Consider the following 19,609-nt stretch of genomic DNA (forward strand, 5'->3'; position numbering starts at 1 on the left):
CTGCTTTTAACTGCTGAGATCTGCTCGGGTTTAACTACTGGTGGCATTGTAGCCTAAAAGCAAGAAAGGCTCTAGAGAGATTACTTTCACTTTTCCCTAGATATATTTAGTGTACTAACTAGCATAGTTAGGATATTATTTTTCTTTGGTTTTGTCAGTAGCATGTTTGAAATAAATTTTATTAAGTGGTAGTGTATGTAACATTGCATTGTGGGTAGCAGTTTCCTGCCTTAACCTAGCCACATCCTCAGCTGTTATATGAGACAAGTTTCCCATATTTTCTGCAAGTTGACTTCAAAAAAAAAAAATAAAAAGGGGAAAAAAAAAGACAGGAGAAAACAGCTAAAAGGTTAGGGTGATATTAACCACTGTATGATGGCTGTTTAGAAGGTGGATGTCAAATCAAAAGGGATCTCTCAATTACCCTACAGTCTACAAAATACATATTGGAGGAACACAAGGAAAGTAACACTTGTCAGAAAAAAAATGTCTGAGCAGCAAAAATAGCCAAGACGAGGTCTATTTGACCATTAAGATATAGACCTTTAGTCTATATCTTATATGATCAGTCTGAGCCTGATCAGAGGGCAGAGACTTGGCAACTCAAGATGAATGAAAACCGCTTGCTATTAAATCATGTACTCACTGATTAGGAGAAGATGAGCATCCTTTTAATTTAAATAACAGTTCAGTTTAAGGTTTAATTTGATTTTAGTAGCCTGATTCCCTGGTACAGAAAACATGCAACGCTTGCTTACACTATAAACACAGAAGTATTTTTTTTCTCTCTGTTTCATGGTCCCAGGTCCCATCTCCTTCAAACCACATCTTATTTAGGAAAAAAAAAAAAAAAAAAAAAAAAAAAAAAACACAAGAAAAAAAAAAAAAGAAAGGTAGAGAACAGAAATCATCATAAAAAGGCTGAAACAACTGACATTCCACACAATCCACACAAGTCCTTGCAGACACCGGTAAGTAGCATTTTTAAAGGAATGAGTACTGAAATAACCCTGATGTTATTATATTTTATTTTTATTAATAGGCAGTTTCAGTTTTTTGCTCTAACAGGTCAGTAGCATGGTAGCAGCAAACTTGAAGCTGCTGCAGAGATGTTGGAGGCTAGAAGTCTACAAGACACCCAAGTCAAGCAACAGAAGTTCCTTAAAATGTGCAAACATTTTAAATGCACATGGTAAATTAAATCTATTAGCTAAGAACCATACAAAAATACAGTACAATCATTCTAAAATGTGCAATGACTTCTCACTGAGTTATGAAAACCAGAGCTAAGTAGAGACATTTCTCTCATTAAAAAATAAAAATAAAACAAAATAAATGCTGCTCTAGCAGAAACAGATACATTAATAGCACCTGCAATTAGCACTTGCATCTGAGGAAACTGCTCTAAAACTTTCTGCACTATAAAAATCAGTGTCTTGTTATAGTACATACTGTAAAACTTGTAAGCAAGTGCAATTTAACAAGTTTGTCATCCTATTACTTCACGCAGCATATTTATACGTCTCTAGCTGTAGCACAGAAACAAACATTTAAGTACAAATAAACTTGATCATACTGTTTATATGCTGCATGAACTTTGAGTGACATAAGGCAAAATGTTTGGAAATAAAGCATGGCTTAAAAGTTTCAAAACAAATTTCAAAAGAAAAAAAGTGAAAGATGTAATTATCTTTTAGTGTTGCATTACAATTGACTTTAAATAAGATTCCATTTGTCGTCAAAGATCAAGCTTATAGTTTACCAGAGAAATTCCTTAGCATAATACTTCCTTTGTAAGTGTAATTGTGACTTAAAGCATCCCCTATGGAAGTCATAAGTGAACTTCGATTTTTGTAGATCTACCTTTTAAACAACAGGCTGCCAAGAGTAAGTCCGCAATCAAGACACCATTAGCACAGCGAATTTTAGGATTCATGTATCTGCTTCACTAAAAGTGCAAACTATATTGAAAGAAACCAGCAGTTTCACAGGTATAAGGTCTGTATACAATTTTGTTTTATAATGTCTGTATACTGCCTAGTAAAAAAAAAAAGAAAAAAATTTTTCATTGTCAGTTTCTGCAAACTACATCTAGTTTAAGTTTACCTAATTAAACAACTTGTTCTTCTGCTTTTAATATATTTTTAATGCATTTTGCCTTACTACTAGAAGAAGACTTCACTGTAGTGGTCTTGACCTTGATATCACAGGTGAAAAAGTATGTACAGGACAAAAAAAAAAGCTCAAAATTATCAAATCTAAACATAATAACCAAGTCAGAGAATAGCTCTGCATACACAACTGACAACATTAAAACCCACTCTAGGAAAAGACTGACTACATCTCATGGCAAGGAATGTAAAAAGTCAGACCCCTGGAGGAAGTTCAATATTCAAATATTAAAGATGTAACTGAGAAAAAATTCCAAAGTTTAAAAAAAAATAAAAATCAACTACATTTAAGTGAAAAGAAGTATCTAAGTTCAGGACATAAGTGATCTATTACATAGAAGCACTGAAGTTACCTACCATCATATAAAAGTTGATGTAGTTGAAGGAACATTGTGCTTACAATTAAGAGTTCCACAAATAACAGAGGTAGAAACCTCCAAAGACTTCTGCTGCATCAGAAGTTGATTAAATCTGGAATTCACACAAACATATTTTGTTTATATGAAGTGATTACCAATCTTTTCATCATTTTTATGCACTTCGCTTCTTTCCATTGGTGTTCTTATCCATACTATGAAAATATAAAGAACTACAAAGGAATCCATCACTAGAATAATTAAATAGCACTCATACAAAAGTAAAAGATAGGTGATTTGCAGAATGCTCCTTTTTCATTTAAAGACAGAATTCTACAAATACGTCAGCATCTAATAACTTCCAAAGTACTGAATGAAGAACAATGTTATTTACCTTATTATAAATACTATAAAAGTACTTTTTATGTATAGGGATTTGTGTTGCTTTGATAAATACATGATAATGAAAAAAAAGAAGGAACCAGCTGTAATTTCTTACTGCAATCTCCCTGCCCATTTCCTCTCCATCCCCACAAAGCAGAGAACCTGCTCTCCACCCACACCTCCAGCTCTCCATCTCCCACCACTGCCGGCCAGCTTCTTGCTGGGAAAGCTAAGGACAGAGAGAAAAACAAAAAAAGAGGGCTGCCAGCTTCAAAGAGACGTCTTTTATTTTACAAAGAAAAGCTGAACAATATTTAGAAAGTTTTTTATACAATTCTTCTGCTCTCAGCAATATATACAACAACAAGCAAACAACAACAAAAATCACCCTGCAAAAGCTAGAAAATCCCGTGCATCTGTGATACAATCAGGCTAATAAGAAAAGTTCTAGACATAATGTCCAAAGAGGCAAAAAATAAGATACTTTCTCCAAGATGTTTCCAATTTTGTTCTGAATCTGAGTGAGCAAATCAAGACTACTAATACACACTGTCTGTGCACATTATTCCTTACTACACACAGCATTTTGCAATTTATTTCAAAGCCTCTATTATAAACAAAAAAATACTGCTTTTGTTAACCCACTCCGTACTGGTACAGTAAAGGCTTATATTACACAATCAAAGTCAAAGTTACAATATGTTGAGTATATAAAAAATATTACACACACATGCACACATATGATATTAAGCATTTAAATCTTACATATGCATCAAATTTATGTTTCATTTTAAAACTAAGTGTTAACATTAACTGGTGAATGAAGTTATTTATGGTCTCCCAAAAAGCCAAAGACTGTTCTATTTCTCCTAAACACTGAAACTATAAGCAGCAATTAACAGAAGCGCAATCACAGTCTCACAGCTCACTCTGTTCTGCAGTGTCTGTACTAAATCCCAGCAACACTGGCACTCCAAAGCATCCCTCGGAAGGCAGTACACAACTGGCTATGCTATTTAAATGACATACTTTGCCCCCAATATAAAAGCAAAATAATTGCCCTTAATTTGCATTACATAAAACTGCCAACTAGTTTTGAAGGCATGTAAAGCAAGGCAGACATGATTTAAGATTTGCAAAGGAATCCCCAGCCTAACACTTGTGTGACAGCCAATTACAGGAAAAAAACACAAGCCCAACAAGCAGGCTGCTACTAGACCTTCGGCAAGGTAAAGTTTCTTACAATGAGTTACAGATTCACAAGTAGAGGAAGACAAGGAGAAAAAGTAAAACAGAAGGAATCCAGCCACCCAGCAAATCTGAAGCAGACCCAAGATCGTGATACAATCCAAAGATGTAAATTATTGTAAATCATCACTGTTGTTCAGAATTTCACACAGCCACTTGTGCCAATTTTGCTCACTTTTCCTCAGACACAATAATGAAGCAGGGAAAGAGAAAAGAAAAAGAAAATAGAAAGGAGGAAAAAAAAAAAAAAAAAAGAAAAGGAGGGGGAAAGAAGAGTGGGGGGAACCTGAACTGAGAGTACAAATAAAGTTCTGCTGTCCATATGCTTTAACTGTACAGAAGTTTGGGCTCTTACAGCATTTTGTACTCTCTCCAAATCCTCATGAGTCACAAAAATTAAAAAGCTATATCCTTCTGGATGCCAGGAAGGGCCTTACCACGGGCCTTTTGTCAAAATAAAAAAAAAAAAAAAAAAAAAGAAAAAAAAAAGGAGAGAGCAAGAACAAGCCCCAGTGGTAGGCAGTCCTCTGCGAGTCCTCTGATGTCACAAGCCACATGATTCTCTCTCTCCAGTAACAGTGCTTGCAAAAAAAAGGAGTTTTAAAGCTTTTGCTTTTTTGGATTGTGTGAATGCTTCATTCGCCTCACAAACAACCACAGAACCACAAGTGCGGTGCAAACTTTCTCCAGGAGGACAGCAGAGGAGGCTCTGGGTTTTAAATGGTTAATCTCCGCAGGTCACTACCAGCCACTGAGACCAACAGAGTCAGTAAGTGCTCTCTAACCACAGTCTATGCAGTAATAGTAGGTCCTTCAAATATTTGCTCATTCTCTTTTTTTTTTGTTTTGTTTCCTTGCTTTTCACATGTTACCAGTGCTACAACAATTTTTTTTTCTGACAAAAAAAAAAAAGAAAGCAACTATAGAGTCTATGCAATGCAGGGGCACTGTAAAACTAAACCAAGGTTTGGCTATGGTTTGTGTTTGCAGTTTGAGGATCCAAGAAGTATTTACACCAGGAGGTGAAAGCTCTGCGTGAAACGAGAGGGACTATGGCATCAAACAGCCTGTTCAGTTCAGTGACACCATGTCAGCAAAACTTCTTTTGGGGTGAGTACTGCGACATCTCAGCTCCCGTTTGCCGCGCTCGGGGTTTGCTTAACGATGCTGGGGATGGTTATGGAAACAAAAAACTTGCTGAATGGGATGCTAGGGTGGGGAGAGAGCATAGCAGGCTTGGGGGGGGGGGGGTGAAGGGGGAAGAAGCAGTCATCATAAAAAGTTTCTGCGGATTTATGAACGAATTTGTGAGCTGAGCAGAAAGAGGTCGGCGGTGGCCAATTCTGACAGCAGGTGTGCTCGGCTGGGCCGCGCGAGGTGGCCGCAGCCGGGGACATGGGATGGGGTGTAGCACAATACCCAGCCCTATCGCAGGTACAAGGGACCAGGTAGGTAGGGAAACAGCCAACGACAGCAAGGAATAGCTTAGGAAGAACCGGTGCAAAGCGTAAGCCTTCAATGCATCCAACGTGACTGCTTAATGCAAGTTATTCTGAAGGAATTACAGGATTTAGCTCTGTTTCCTTAGACCTGATGGAATGAGCAGCGTGCAGCATGTAGCAGCTTCTCCTATCCCTAACTGCCCTATCATTGTACCAGGCATCTTATTTTTAAGCATATGTACCCAATGAAATTATCAGAAATGTGCAGTCCTTCGCCCTCGTTTCGCAGCAAAGGGTGCTGTTTAACGGGCTTGTTTCTGAAAGCAAATTCTCCTCATTGCACTTGTCGTGAACAGGGTGAAACATTCAGGCATAAAAATATTAACCTATGAAATGAAGCTATGCAATTTAATATGCTGATGAATTTAGGCTTTAATTGAAAGTGGGGTTTAAAAAACTCTGTAGAAGGGCACTGCCAAATCTTTGCTTCAATATTCAGAACTGTAAACACAGGTTCCTTTAAGAAATCATGTATGTAGACTGAGGCAGTTATTTATATGTCCTGCAGACACACGTGCCCATAAAAAAAATCATAAATGCACTATAAAATTACACCTCTATCATGGCTTATTTAGAAAAGCTTCTTCCTCTCAGATATAGTTTTAAAATCAGCGCAGGGCACCTCACGCTCGAATTGAATATAACCAAATCTGATTTTAAGTGATTGCTCTGCAAGTAAGATGAAGTTACTTTTAAATTGTGATGGAAAATGCAGTATTCTAGTTCCCCGTGACCGGTGGTAAGAAGCATATGCAACAGTTCTCTCAAAGCATCTTTTTCTGACGCAACTGAAAATTCTGAAAGACCAAGGAAAAAAAAATCTGAAAACTTACAGGATTTTCTTAATGGTGTCCATCATGTTGAAACTAGGCTGGGGCTGTAGCTAAAGCTATTTCTTTTCCTCCCCTGTCCCCATTATAAGACAAACAACAGTGCTAGGACAGTTTTCAGTGTATACATCCCGATTAGGCTCGTATTGTAAGGAACCGAGGACCGGAGTTCCCTTTACCCCTCCTACTTCACGCGCTTTGACTGGTTCCCAGTTCAGCACATGAATAAGCTGTAAGGCTGCGTGCGGGAAAAGCCTTGAAGAATAGCTTCTCACAGAGCAGGGAGCAGTTTAATTTATGACCTACAGATAGCAGAAGTAATAACAGAACCTGTGCCGGCTCCTGTAGCTGGACTAGGCAGACCGGTGAGCTGAAATGCTAACACAAAAATGGGTAAGCAGCTTTTCTACTAAAACTGCTGTCTTAATGAAGCCCAGCAGAAGTGTAGCCAGACCACATTATCCCAGTGTTTACAACAGGAAATACAGTTTACATGTATAGGGACTTTCTTTTGCTTTTACTTCCAAAAGAGATTAGAAGAAATTTAGTTGGCTAAAATTATCAAAACACGGAGTGGTGACTGCTTAATTTATCTACTTTTGATCATTCTTAAAGCGAGGCGAAAGTACCGCAGCACGAAAAGTACTTTTTTCCAAACTTCAGTAAATCGGGTTGGGGACACAAATTCAACTCTGGCCACGAGCAACAAATGCAAGGAACGACGAAATCTCGCCAATTCTTAGTATGTAACTGGTATCTCTAATACCAAAACCAAAAGAAAACTAAAAAAATGATACACAGTACATTTTAAAAAAGAACAAAAGCCAGAGGACCCAAGTTACTCATCAATTTACCATTTCCTACCACCGGTGCAGCAGGATGTCAGAATGCATGATCTATTTTTATTCCTTTTCATACTGTATCTCCTTCTATTGCAATCTCTTAGTCCTTTCATGACTGTTGAGTTTGATTAGTTTTTTCTTAGAGAATTAAGACACATAATGATGAGTAATAATAGGAAGGAAAACAGCGCTGTGATGATTAACATTTGTGAAAATTCTTATTGCACTTTTTCTGTGTGTTTTTAACTCATATGGAAGCGAGGAATAACGGTAGTGAAGATAAAGGACCCTTTCCTAATTACAGGGAACATGTATTCCTCTACAGTTCAGAGCATTTGAATTAACTTGCTATTGTTTCATAGCCAGAGTATTTCTGTGTTAAGTGTGTTATAGACAGGTATTGACTGCGTTCTGCCTATGCGAGTGACCTGGTTAAGCTTTTAAATATCAGTGCGTTCGTTTCGACCATTATATTTGTATCCGTATCACCTAAAGAATAAAAAAAATCTCAGAACTAATACAATGAAAAAAAAATGAATAGCATATTTATTAGAAAATCTGGTAAACATTATTTGTGCAAGACACTTTAGAGCATGAAATACTCTTGAAATGCCTCCTGTAATAGTTACAAATGATAGAAAAAGCATTTTCAAATGTGTTCTGTGCATCTTTGTAAGAGAATTTCACTGAAGGACGTAAATTAGATCAGGATTTGGCTGATAATTTAATCAACTATTTAACATGTAACTTCTGGTAACTGATCCCTATAGACAGATGTGATAAACCTGCATGAAATACTTCAAGTTAACAGCAAGAAATTTACTCTGCTTATTTGAAAATACTCGCCAGAATATTCTCATTTACTCTTGAGGAAAAAAAAAAAAAGCGCCTTTTCTAGCTGTCAGTTCTAAATTGTTTTATCAGTTGGCAAGGAATCGTAGTTTTTTATTTTGCTTAAGATACTGATAAGAGAGAAACAGATCCCTTCTGATTATGCCTATAAAGCTGATCTTTTCTGTATGTTCCTGCTCTGTTTAACATATTCCTGTGATTGTGAAGCAAAATCTCAGCGATCACTAGTCTGTATAAACGTAATTCAAAATACTGGGACTTTACAAAAATAATACTGAAGGAATGCAGGAATGACTATTCTCATTTGCATTAAGAAAGCTGCAAGCTTCTCACTCAGGCTTTCGGTACCTTAAACCCCTAAAACATGCAGAATTACACTGCAGCATTTCTATAACTCTTAGGCAGCAAAATGCATTGATTTGTTTAATTATCTGTCTCAAATTAACTATTAATAACCAATATTGTTTAAATCCAGTGCGCTGATGCAAAATTCACTAAGATAGAAATGTTCCAGCTTGTTAAAAGAACATTGAAATATCTGATGGTTAAATAAACTGAGAAAAAAAACACCTAACTCATTAGGGGCACTAAGATTTTATCAAACATACAGGATTAATCTCTATTGAATAGAACCATTCACAAATCAAAACTTACTTACTTCAATACTTTCATGCAGTGCTAATCAATTACAACCTTTTCTAGTTATTCAAAATCCATGTGCTTTTAATTTTATTCACTGGTGGTCTAAAATATAATATTCAGGCCAAGCTAAGTCATTCTGTATTGCAACTTTGCTTTTTTTCAATAAATATTCATCTAGAGGTTTTCTTAGAGAGAACTGCTCATATGAAGACTGTGGTAATATTTTTATACTGTACCTCCTTGTTGAAGCAAAAGGTTAGGGGTTACCTAAATACCTCAACTGTATATACAAAAAAAGGAAAAGGTAAGTATTCACATGAAAAATCCAAAGGGACTATATTATTTATTTTTGCATTTCCTATGATTAATGATGCACCAGTGCATACTTGAAAACTGAAGTCAAAATAGGGTAACACCTCAAATTCCTTTACAAACTGTACAAATATCAAACTTCCATGCTGTATTAACTACTCTACCAGAAATATTTAAAGGCTCTGCCACCCCACATTAAGAGCATAACAATAATACCGAAATTCAAGCAGTGTGATTTCTTGCTCACGGTCAGACTAATACTAATCTTAAAATTGCACCTTATACCTTCATTTCTCTTGATGGCTTTTCACGACACAGTTGTGCTCGTTCCAAATAACAAGAAGCTCAGTGCAGGCTCGAGTAAATAGCAGAGATCTAAAATCAGATCCGTTTAAGCAGAAAAACAAAGCGGTAAGGTATTCTTGCAAAGGATGCTAACTACACAATGCAGACAGTTCAAAAGGGCAGCCATCCATGCTCTGCGTATGGCCGTGTCACACCTTGGGGCATGCACCCATGGGTGGCTGTCTCTCCCAGCAGCTAGGCAGAACACCTTGCTAAAACAGCAGGTTAAGCACAGGAGGCTGAAAACACAAGCAGAGTGCTGCGTTTTTTCATGCACAAATCCAGTCCATTTCTGTGGATGTTAAATACGGAGGGAAAGGAGGAATTAGCCCGTGCTTGCCAGGCTGCAGAGGTGCTGAGCACCCCCATCTCTCCGGCTAGGCTGCTCCAGCAGCAGCTGTCAGTGCTCGGTACTGCTTGAAAATTAGCCATGTGCATGTTTTCCTCTATGTACCTCATAAAAATCAACATTGTGCGTTGGAGGTGATGGAGTTGGTTCTGAAAACTCATTAAATACACTCCATTAATAAGAATTACAATAAATTGCCATGTTTAATATGCCCTAGAGTATATAATATTTTAATTAAGGCAGCCTCAAGATAAATAGTGAGTTTAAGATGGTAAAACCTGAAGCATTTTAAGGTCTTAGCTTAGGCACTGAGAGAATCCAAGATTCGCACAACCGGTTAAGAAACTGCAGCATAAAAAAATATTCAAGTGCTATTTTAAATATAAAATGTTAATTTGTCTAAAAGGAATAAATATAACATTTATTTCGATAAGTGTACTCAAAAATAAATTAGTAAACTGTGTGCTATTTCAAAGAGATTTTCCTTGTAAATTTTGCCAGACTTAGGAATTAACCACAGATTTTCATCCGGAGACAGCAGACACCCACAAAACACAGAAAACATCTACCTCCTCCACCACAGAACCCCAACAAGAAACTACTGTTACCAACAAAATACATTTTTGCTGACATTGTATACAATGCCTTTAATTCTTATTGTATACACATCTTTCAAAACAACTGCTGAAGGCTCATGGGGAACAGACTGAGGAGGTGTATCTTCTGCTCTCAGGTGTTTTTGTTTTTAAGTTAATAAAGCTTAAATCTAAGAGCACGCTTCCTTACATAAACATGCTCCCTTCTACAAATAAATATAAGACCTGCCACTTAACATAGGGAAAAGCACACCCTAAAGAGTATTTTAAAGATGAGCACAAAGACAAAATAAACTCAGGTTACTACGTCGTAAAATAGTTTAACACTTCCAATAAAAAAATCCATTATTCATGCATCTGTTTCCTGTATATATTTTTTATTCTGCTTGTTAGCATACTGTGTACTGTTCTAGCCTTCCTCATGTAGCTATAAGTTTCCTATTTCATGTATGAACTTGCCCCAGGAGGAAAAGAGACATAGGTTTTCTACTGACTCACTTTAAATGCTGAAGTCATTTTAATCAGAGCAATTAAATTATCCTCTGCAACCCACTCCTTATTAAACATTTTTATTTATAAAAATTAATTTAGCATAGTAAAAGATTAAAGGGAAAATGGCTCCATTTTCCTTTAAATAAATGTGGTACTGCAAAAAAAAAAATAAAGTATTTCCATATTATACTTACTGTATTCCTAACAGCTTTCTCTAAGAATAAGTTTCCATCTCTGATAAAACTACTTTTATTTTTACTGCTGAAAACAGTTTCTTTTGCTGTCCCTGTCTTTTAAAAATGTCATTTTCGTTAAGGTCAGGCAGCTCTGGAATTAACAATAGCTTTAAGTTTTAATATGTTTTAGCTAAAACCCCTGTGGCAAAAATGTTTTGGCAGGAATTCATCCAAATATGGTTACTGTATTTCTGATAGACACTAACTTATTTCACATATTATATTTCATCAGAATTGCTAGTATTTCATAATGACTTGAAATTTATTATCATTCATTTTCTCAAAGAAGGAAAGTTAAATTCTGATGACCTTACATACATTTATTTTGCCCAGAATTTATTTGAACCTGAAGCATGCCAAACCATTGTTTACTTATCCCTCATGGTCAGATATCTCACATCTAAATCCACGCTGCGGTTTACAGAAACAGAAAGACAGAGCCCTTGCCAGTTACATAATATTTTATTGTTCAGAGAAAAGGACCCAACCTCAGTCACAAAGCCTATTAACTGCAGCACTAGCGAGACGTGGTTGCATCGATGTGCATGTGGATGCACATATGCTGACGACCATACGCTGGGTGCAAGTGGCTCTGGCATAACAAGTTAGAGCGTGGTGACATTACACATCATTATTAATTGTTGAATTTAATTTCTTTGTCAAGCGCACTTAACAGAAATGACACCACACTAATAAGTAAAAGATAGAGATGATTTTTTTATTTATTTTTAAGGAAATCAATATAGACAAGTAATTATGTGCAAATACTTTCACTTCCACATAGTGCTAATCTCCAAGGATATCTGTAATTCACATAAATACAGATCAGAAAACACAGAGTTAAAAAAAAGCATGATATTTTAATGTAGCCATGTGCAGTATTAGAACAGGGTATTCTTTCTTGGGAGAAATGTTAATGAGTTGTGTATGTGCAAACATGCATATGTATATAGCTTCAAACTTTAATTCCTACTGATTCGTATTTCTAAAATGCTGAATTTCTTCAAGTAAAACAGAGTGATAGCGTAAGTTTAGAAAACATCTGTATTGGTACAAAGTCCTTAACCTAACACAGAGGTTGCACAAATACAGAAGTTGCTATCACATTCCAATTTCCCAGCAGTACAAATATCCAAAGAACATTTACTACACTTCACATCTCTCCTTTGCTAATACGCAGTACAGGGATTTGAAGCAAGGGTCTCACCTTTATACTTGTAAAAGAGAACACCTATTAACACTATTGTAATGTTCTACATAAATTGGAAGCGTTAGTGCTAGTAATGAAATAATAGATTGTAGAAGCATTGCAAAAGCGAGTATTACAGAATACTTGGCAATATCTCTGAGAAACTAGATGCTTGGGAGTAAGCCTGATGGTATCTTCTTCCTTATTCCCATAATCCCAAGAAGGGAAAAACTGTTTTTGTGGACAGTGGACTGGACCAGAATAACTCACCTCAACTTTCAAAGTGAAACCATACATGTACTCTTATCTGTAGGTCAGCTGCTGCTTTTGACACAGTGCAGTTTTTCTTCTGGAACTGATGAAACAAATAAGGCACCCTGTATATGCTTTTAAATAATTCTGACATGAAATACGGAGTTGTTCAGCCAAGAATTATTACTCCCTAATATTATTTTTATATTAATATTGTAATACATCAAGAATTTACTATAAATACCATCCTTCAAGAAGGACCAGCAAGAGTCATTTTACACAGATTAAGTAGTTATAATTCAATGGGGGGGGGAAAAAAGGGCATTTTAAGACACGATCAACAAAAAGCCTAATTCCAAAGACTGTGCCAGAATATGCTATTTCAGTTTATCATGTCTCAAAAAGTTGTAGGCTAGGTGAGCCATAACACTGAGCTGATACAGTACCCATGCCCTGCTGAATTTACTGTATGAATTCCACGTGTAACTGCTTTCCTTCAAATGTATCACCTTTTCCACCGAGAATCCTGTCCCTTTAAATAGAAAACTTCTGGGGAAAAAAAGTGTCAAGTTTGCTCTTTAATATTGAAGGGACACGTATGTTCAAGCTTAGCGACGCTTTTATTAATAAGAGTTTGACAAATTAATGCTATTAGCTATTGTATAATGCTGGAGCACAGGAGCAGCTTTGTAATAGAGCATTTAAAGTCTGCAGGATATTTATTTCCTAACACAATCTGCAAAACTTGTTTCCTCTAAGAAAAGAACAGCAGTGTAAATTCACGTTAAAAGAGTTCTTCATCTGCATTTTTCCAATCAGTGGTATCAAAAGTTTAACTCAGCTGCACTTGGTTATTTGTGGAATAACCAAGCCATAACAATGAATGGTTTATTTAAAACTGACAGGACCAGAAAGCAGTAACTATTTACTTAGGCGGTGTACCTTAGTATACACCAGTAAAAATGTTCTCTTTTCCCAAAAGGACTTTTTGCATAAAGGGCATTCACTTTGCTTCCTTCCCACACTTCTTACATCCAACTTTGTACATTCAAAACTAAGTACTATATTTTTCTTGCTATTCAGTATATTTTTATTTCCCCCCCTTTCTGATTAAAAGGCATAAACAGAAACACTAAAACGAATTCAGAGGGCACACTCTTTATACTGACATTTTATTAAAGAAACCAACTTTCAGGGAAAAATCCAGTCCTTTGTGGATAATAAAATAACACAATCTAGGTAGCAAGAAAAAAACTAATTTAGCATCAAATGGGCAGAAATATATCTTCCACAGCAAGAAGCATTTTTGTACTGCAGAAAGAACAATTTCATTCTAATGCAACACTGTGACTGTGTATTGCATATGCAAACACTCAAACTACTTTTAATTTTACAGTATTTAAGGAAGAGGACCTAAAATTACTCTGTTATTCTGTACAGCAATTAATTCAGTCATGACCTCGTGATAATTTGGGGTTCTAAGCTCATTAACATAACATTTTAATATTACCTTTAAAAATCACAAGCAAAATCTTAATTACGGCTGAGCCATCTAAATGTGTGTTAGCACATCTTAAAATAAATGAAGACTTAACCTTGTCCAGATAGAAAGATAAATTATTACAGGGCGTGTAATAGCAAACAAAGGCTTGGAAGACCGTAATTTTGTTACTTGAAATTATAATATTAGTTTACTAACTAATTTTGAGGCACATGTGTACGGCACATGTGTAAAATCGGCTCGATGCAGCCTGCTTACATGCACACACACACGAGCTGGAATGTCCTAATTCTGATCAAAGATGTATGTAGCCGGATGTGCGGTTAATTCACTGATCAAATTTTCACAACTGAAAAACATCTTGAAAGACATAGTCCTAGTTGCCAGGAGTGCGTGTAAACTGATTGTATGCTTTAGGATGCATCTTAGGACCTCTTCTGCACGCGCACGCACACAAAATAAAAAGGAAGAAACGCAGAAAAAGATGAAAAGGCACTGCTTTGCACTTCCAGTACTCTTACAGGGCAGAGTGAGACTGTGTGAAATACACTTAAAACACCCGCAGAAGCTAAACTCTAGTCTTACTGACATGTTCTTACAGTAAGCTTGTGTTCCATAAAAACTATATAAAAGTGTCAGGAGCGTAGATGCGTAGCACATGCATGCAATGTAAGACAAATCTGCCCTGTAACAATAATATACAGTAGCTCCTCAATGTCCGTGAAAGATTTTAAAATGCACTAAAAATCTATAAAAATACTCTACTGTCAAACTTCAAGACTGTCCACTGAACCAAGCAGATGTATTGAATAAACACTGTTTAATGGGGTTTAAATTTTATCGGCTATGTAAAAAATTAGAAGAATTTGAACTATCAGTTGTTTGAAGTCTTCTACCATCACATTTAAGAATCCTGCTTGCCTACAGAGCTGACTACATATAGTAAATACACATAATACATAATGGTTACTCTATTTGATCAGATATGCATTAAATAAAAATAAGCCAAACAAACTTATAAAGATACTAAGATGGGCAATAATTTTACTAGTCTCAACACTGATTTAAAAGACTTCTCTTTTTCTCCTTTACATACCTGGTTGTTATCAATTACTGATGTGTCTTCACCCTTCTTGCTGCAAAAATTCCTTTAAAAATTAGAGCACACACAGCACAACATTTGAAACCTATATACATAAAAATACTCTTTTTTTTCAGTAGCCCAGAAAATCTGAAGGTTTTTTTAGGCTGATGATATCTTCACATAGAAACACAGAACGTCTGCAGACAGTAAGAAGCCTTTAGTAAGCCTTTTTGCTGCACCATAATAATCTGATCCAGAAATTCAAGGGTACCTTAAACAACGGGCTACCTGTTCTAGCCATGCTTAGGAATGTGGCCAAATCATTTTTATTGATTTAACCTTTATAGGAATGCTACATATCCTCAGAGCAAAACATTTCTAATGCATTTATAATATGATATACCTCTGAGAAGTTATGAAAAAAAAAATCTTATGACAGATAGGTTAGCCCCCTTCCACTATTACGTTTTTCTGATCTAGTGATCGATAGGCATTCGTGTTAGACTATTTTGTGAGTTTATGTGTTCGTATTCATAGGATAAAATCAGAAACTGTAACACTTACAGAAGACAAGACGAATATCTGACCTGTCTTTGTTTAAGAAATAAGAACTGCTGAACTGATAGCCAAGACTCTAAATACTCCTTTCATTCTAGAATTACACATCAATCATGTTACCTGCAAACATATCAAGTTAAAACTTCCAGAATTTACAGTCCTTTCTGAATAAACTGAGCAGCATGCTAGTTATGTTCAGAGAGCTTACAGAAGGTGGTTTGTGTATCTCTCCAGAATTCTTAAAGAAGCACTTCTTAAATTCCCTCTTCATCAGAAATCTCTTTAGTATATATTTCAAATCAGTATTTCTTGATGTCACAATTCATATTCTATTATTTTTAAGCTCGGGTTTGAAAAAAATTGTATATTTTAGTATTTGTTGTTCTTTTGAATGTTACAAACCACACTTGAGCATTACCACGAGTCACTTGTTTTTCAGAAAGTGAACTGTTCGGAGTTGCTCATTATGGTAGACTCCTTAACAGGGCAAAGCAGACATGAAAACCGTCTGAGAAGTCAGTCAAACAAAAGTAAATATTCTCGTGTTACATATTATATTAGTTATGTGTCTTTTAAAGAAAATCAGGGGTGGTTTTTGTTTGGTGTTTTGTTTTTTTTTCTTGTTTACTTGGTTAACAAGTAAATGGAGAAAACCTGGTAATGAAAATTATTCCTATTTCTAATTCTAATAAAAAATCTAGTATGTTAGTCTTCACAACTGAGAAAGCATAGCCAAGAACACTTTGGGTGGGCAATACACTGTACTGCAGATAACCTATTTTAATACAATTTCTCTCTACTTTTTCTCTGAAGACATTACTGTCTGGAGACCATATTAAGGTCTCATTCATCTCCAGAGAAATATGTAGCAACCCTACAAAGAGAAAAATACTAAAATAATTTGTTAGTGAAATAAGTGCCTATCTGCACTGTAACGTAGCCTGTAAAGTTACTACAAAGAAATCAGTTTAACTAGAATATATGACTTACCATAAAAAACACACCTGCAAATTGTTTTACCTTTTTTGTTGTTGTTTGTTTTGTTTTAAATAAGAACCTGGATTTTTTTTTTTTTTCAGAAAATAAATCACTAGTTTTGTCTCTTCTCACATTTTTTCCTAAAAAATATTCTGAAGGTAATTCCATACCCAAACATACAATATTCACACACAAAATATCCCTCTGACATGAGCCTCATGTTTTGCTAAACCAGACAAATTCAAGACCTTACTGTGATACACATCAAGGATTTTTATAAGGACAGCCTAGTTTTACCTTTGTTCATGTTGCATATCAGGGATCTGACCAGATGAGTGCTTGCCCTTATGTAAACCCAGTTTGCTCTGTACTACAGTAGACTGAGAGCGTTCATCAGTTGCCACATGAAGACCAAGGACAATAATCAAAGAATAAATAACTAATAATTTCAAACAAGATCATTAAAGCATATCAGAGCATACTTGATTTCAGCTTTTATACCTGTAGAGTAAAAGGAAATGGAGCAGGAGGGAACTAAAGCAATTGACAGATCAGAAATAAATAATTTGGTTGATAAACATTTGAAAGTCTCTGTAATTAATAGGTTGGTGCTGAGTGCTGAGTCTTCCATTTTTACAGTTATAGTAGAAAACTTCTGTTTTTGCTTTTTATTACAGTTCACCTTAAGGAAGCACCTAGGTAACACTGAAAAATACTGGAATGTTAGAAATGCAAGCTGTCCTCACAGACAGTGGTGATGGAAAAAGGCCTAGTTTAAATGCTTTAGCAGTAATAAAACTGCTTATAGTAGTACTCACTTTTTGCAACATAATAGATATTAGATATGTTTGTACAAGAGGCTTTATTAGCATCGTTATCCTGGCAAACAATAACATCTTTTGATACTACAGAAAAGCTGCTCTGTGCTGGTGGGCAAGGAAGGTCAGATGGAAAACTAAAACTAACTCCATCTTAACCTGTAAACTTTCCTGACTACTAACCTAGTAGGGGAGTCCCACAGCCTTCCCACAAACTCAGGTAGGGAGCCTTCTGCTCTGGTCTGCAGGAACAGCACACGTGCCCTCGCAGCTGCAGGAATGCCAGCCTCCTTGGCAGCTCTCTAAGTTTGTCGACGCAGGTTTGCCACAGAAAAGTTGCCTCCAGATTTCCAGCTCATAAAGGAGTCTTAACATACACACACTTACATACACACGCACACATGTATACACACTGACACATGCACGCATATAAAAAGCTCCATACTTGACAACTCAAGCCTGCAAGCTATTAGAGGAGCAATTGTGATACTTTTGGAACCCTAAAATTTAATTTCAATGGGTTGAATAGGGGAATACAAAGTGAGGAGACAATGGGCTCTGGGAACATATTTTGCAAGGCTGTTTTATGGGGACTCAAAAAGGAAATTGTACAGATGAGGACAGGCTATCTATCTGACATGTGACTGGCATTATACAACAGAGAGGAGCACCAAAAATTCTTATCCCTGATGACATACGGGTTCTTAGAGTGATGGAAGTATTACAGGTCAGGCAATGCATACATTTTGACAACGTATAATTTGAGTAACTCGGCTTGTTTTCATGGCACTTCTAATAACTCTTCCTCATTTCCCATTGTTTTTTCCCCATAACTCTTTCCCATTTCCGATTGTTTTGGTTTAACGACTCTCCCCACGTTTTCAAATACTAGAAATACTGTAAGATTCTCATTTCACAGCCAAGAGTCAGACTCTGGCAAGCTTGTCTCTTCACAATTTACTACCCACCTCTCATACTTCCAACCTTCTCTACCTCCGGTCTTGAAAGTAAAGAGTCCACTTTCAAATGCCAGACAGATGTCAATGGTCCTTTCTTTCAGGATTGTTTAGACTTAGACACTGTCTTCCTATTTCCTCTTTCTTTTTCCTTATAGCATGGGGCATAACTCCTGCAAGAAGCTGATTCCAAATTTACTTGAATATATTTCGTCCATATAGCATATTCTTCTTATTATTAGTATTACATTATTCTATATTTAAAATTGTTTAAAAAGAACGTGATCACCTGAATAAAGTTCCTTCAGCTGTCTTATTTGCAGACAGCAGTGTGAAATGTGTCTGATACGCATTCTAGAAGTCCTACTCCTGCTTCTGAGTCAGAGCCAACTGGCAATCCTAGGCATCATAACAACCAACTGGCATCTTTCATTTCTTTAGCAGGAACTTCAAAGATTGTTTTTTAATATACATTTGTGTAGTGCCTACCATAACAAAAATAGTTATCCATAGCTACAACTCCAATAGGAAAACCTAAATAAATAACAATAGCAGAAATTTTATATACAGCATCATCAGCTCAACCTCACTGAACATCTGTTTCTTTCAACCTTGAAGTAGACAGCTTTACTCTAGGCTAACTTATTCTGATGAACATTTGAGAAGTCTGTCCTTAAAAATAAATAAATAACTTTTAAAGGCATACTGATGACTCATCTGCAGGACTTGGTAATTTTGGTTCTTGCTGGAAAAATGCTTAGCAAATATTGTCAGCAAAATACTTCCATTTTCTTTGCATAAGCATATTTTGAACCTGAAAATAGCAATGTTAACAATTGTGCCATCACCAAATATAGCTGTTCCCTATTTTGGATAGGATACTGAAGGTATTCAACTAGAAAATTGATTTTGGCTGCATCTAAGTATTTTTTAAAAAATTCAAAGCATTTATGATTTTTTCAAACCTCACTGACCGAGACTTGGTTGTGTCAACAACGCCACACAGGATTCTGAGAACAAAACACAATTATTCCGTTCTTTCTAGGCCAGTTTCCTAAAAGCCCAGTTCACACCATACACAAAGCACTGTCCTGCATCTGGTCCTCCTACATCAAT

At 36.0% G+C, this 19,609-nt stretch overlaps 2 protein-coding genes across 8 annotated transcripts in view; one reads left to right on the forward strand and one right to left on the reverse strand.

Annotated features, from left to right (window-relative positions):
* The window catches only part of SUPT3H (SPT3 homolog, SAGA and STAGA complex component), a 279,570-nt gene that overhangs the window by 231,583 nt on the left and 28,378 nt on the right, over window positions 1–19,609 (reverse strand). The window contains exon 1 of one of the 4 annotated variants that reach the window (XM_068678803.1): window positions 15,196–15,374. The exons of 2 other annotated variants lie outside the window; for them this stretch is intronic. The gene's annotated coding sequence lies outside the window, so the exon portion shown is untranslated. Of the gene's footprint in view, window positions 1–6,494; window positions 6,514–15,195; window positions 15,375–19,609 lie in introns of those variants that run through there. One more of the 4 variants, XM_068678802.1, reaches the window with a different exon arrangement.
* Window positions 4,773–19,609, forward strand: part of RUNX2 (RUNX family transcription factor 2) — a 217,794-nt gene continuing 202,957 nt past the window's right edge. For 2 of the 4 annotated variants that reach the window (XM_068678793.1, XM_068678795.1), the window contains exons 1-2: window positions 4,773–4,928; window positions 5,150–5,269. In XM_068678793.1, the coding sequence (XP_068534894.1) occupies window positions 5,212–5,269 (58 nt within the window). In that variant the 5' untranslated portion in view covers window positions 4,773–4,928; window positions 5,150–5,211. Of the gene's footprint in view, window positions 4,929–5,149; window positions 5,270–19,609 lie in introns of those variants that run through there. The other 2 variants (XM_068678799.1, XM_068678794.1) reach the window with 2 other exon arrangements.

Source organism: Anas acuta, chromosome 3, assembly GCF_963932015.1.
Source record: "Anas acuta chromosome 3, bAnaAcu1.1, whole genome shotgun sequence".
NCBI lineage: Eukaryota > Metazoa > Chordata > Aves > Anseriformes > Anatidae > Anas > Anas acuta.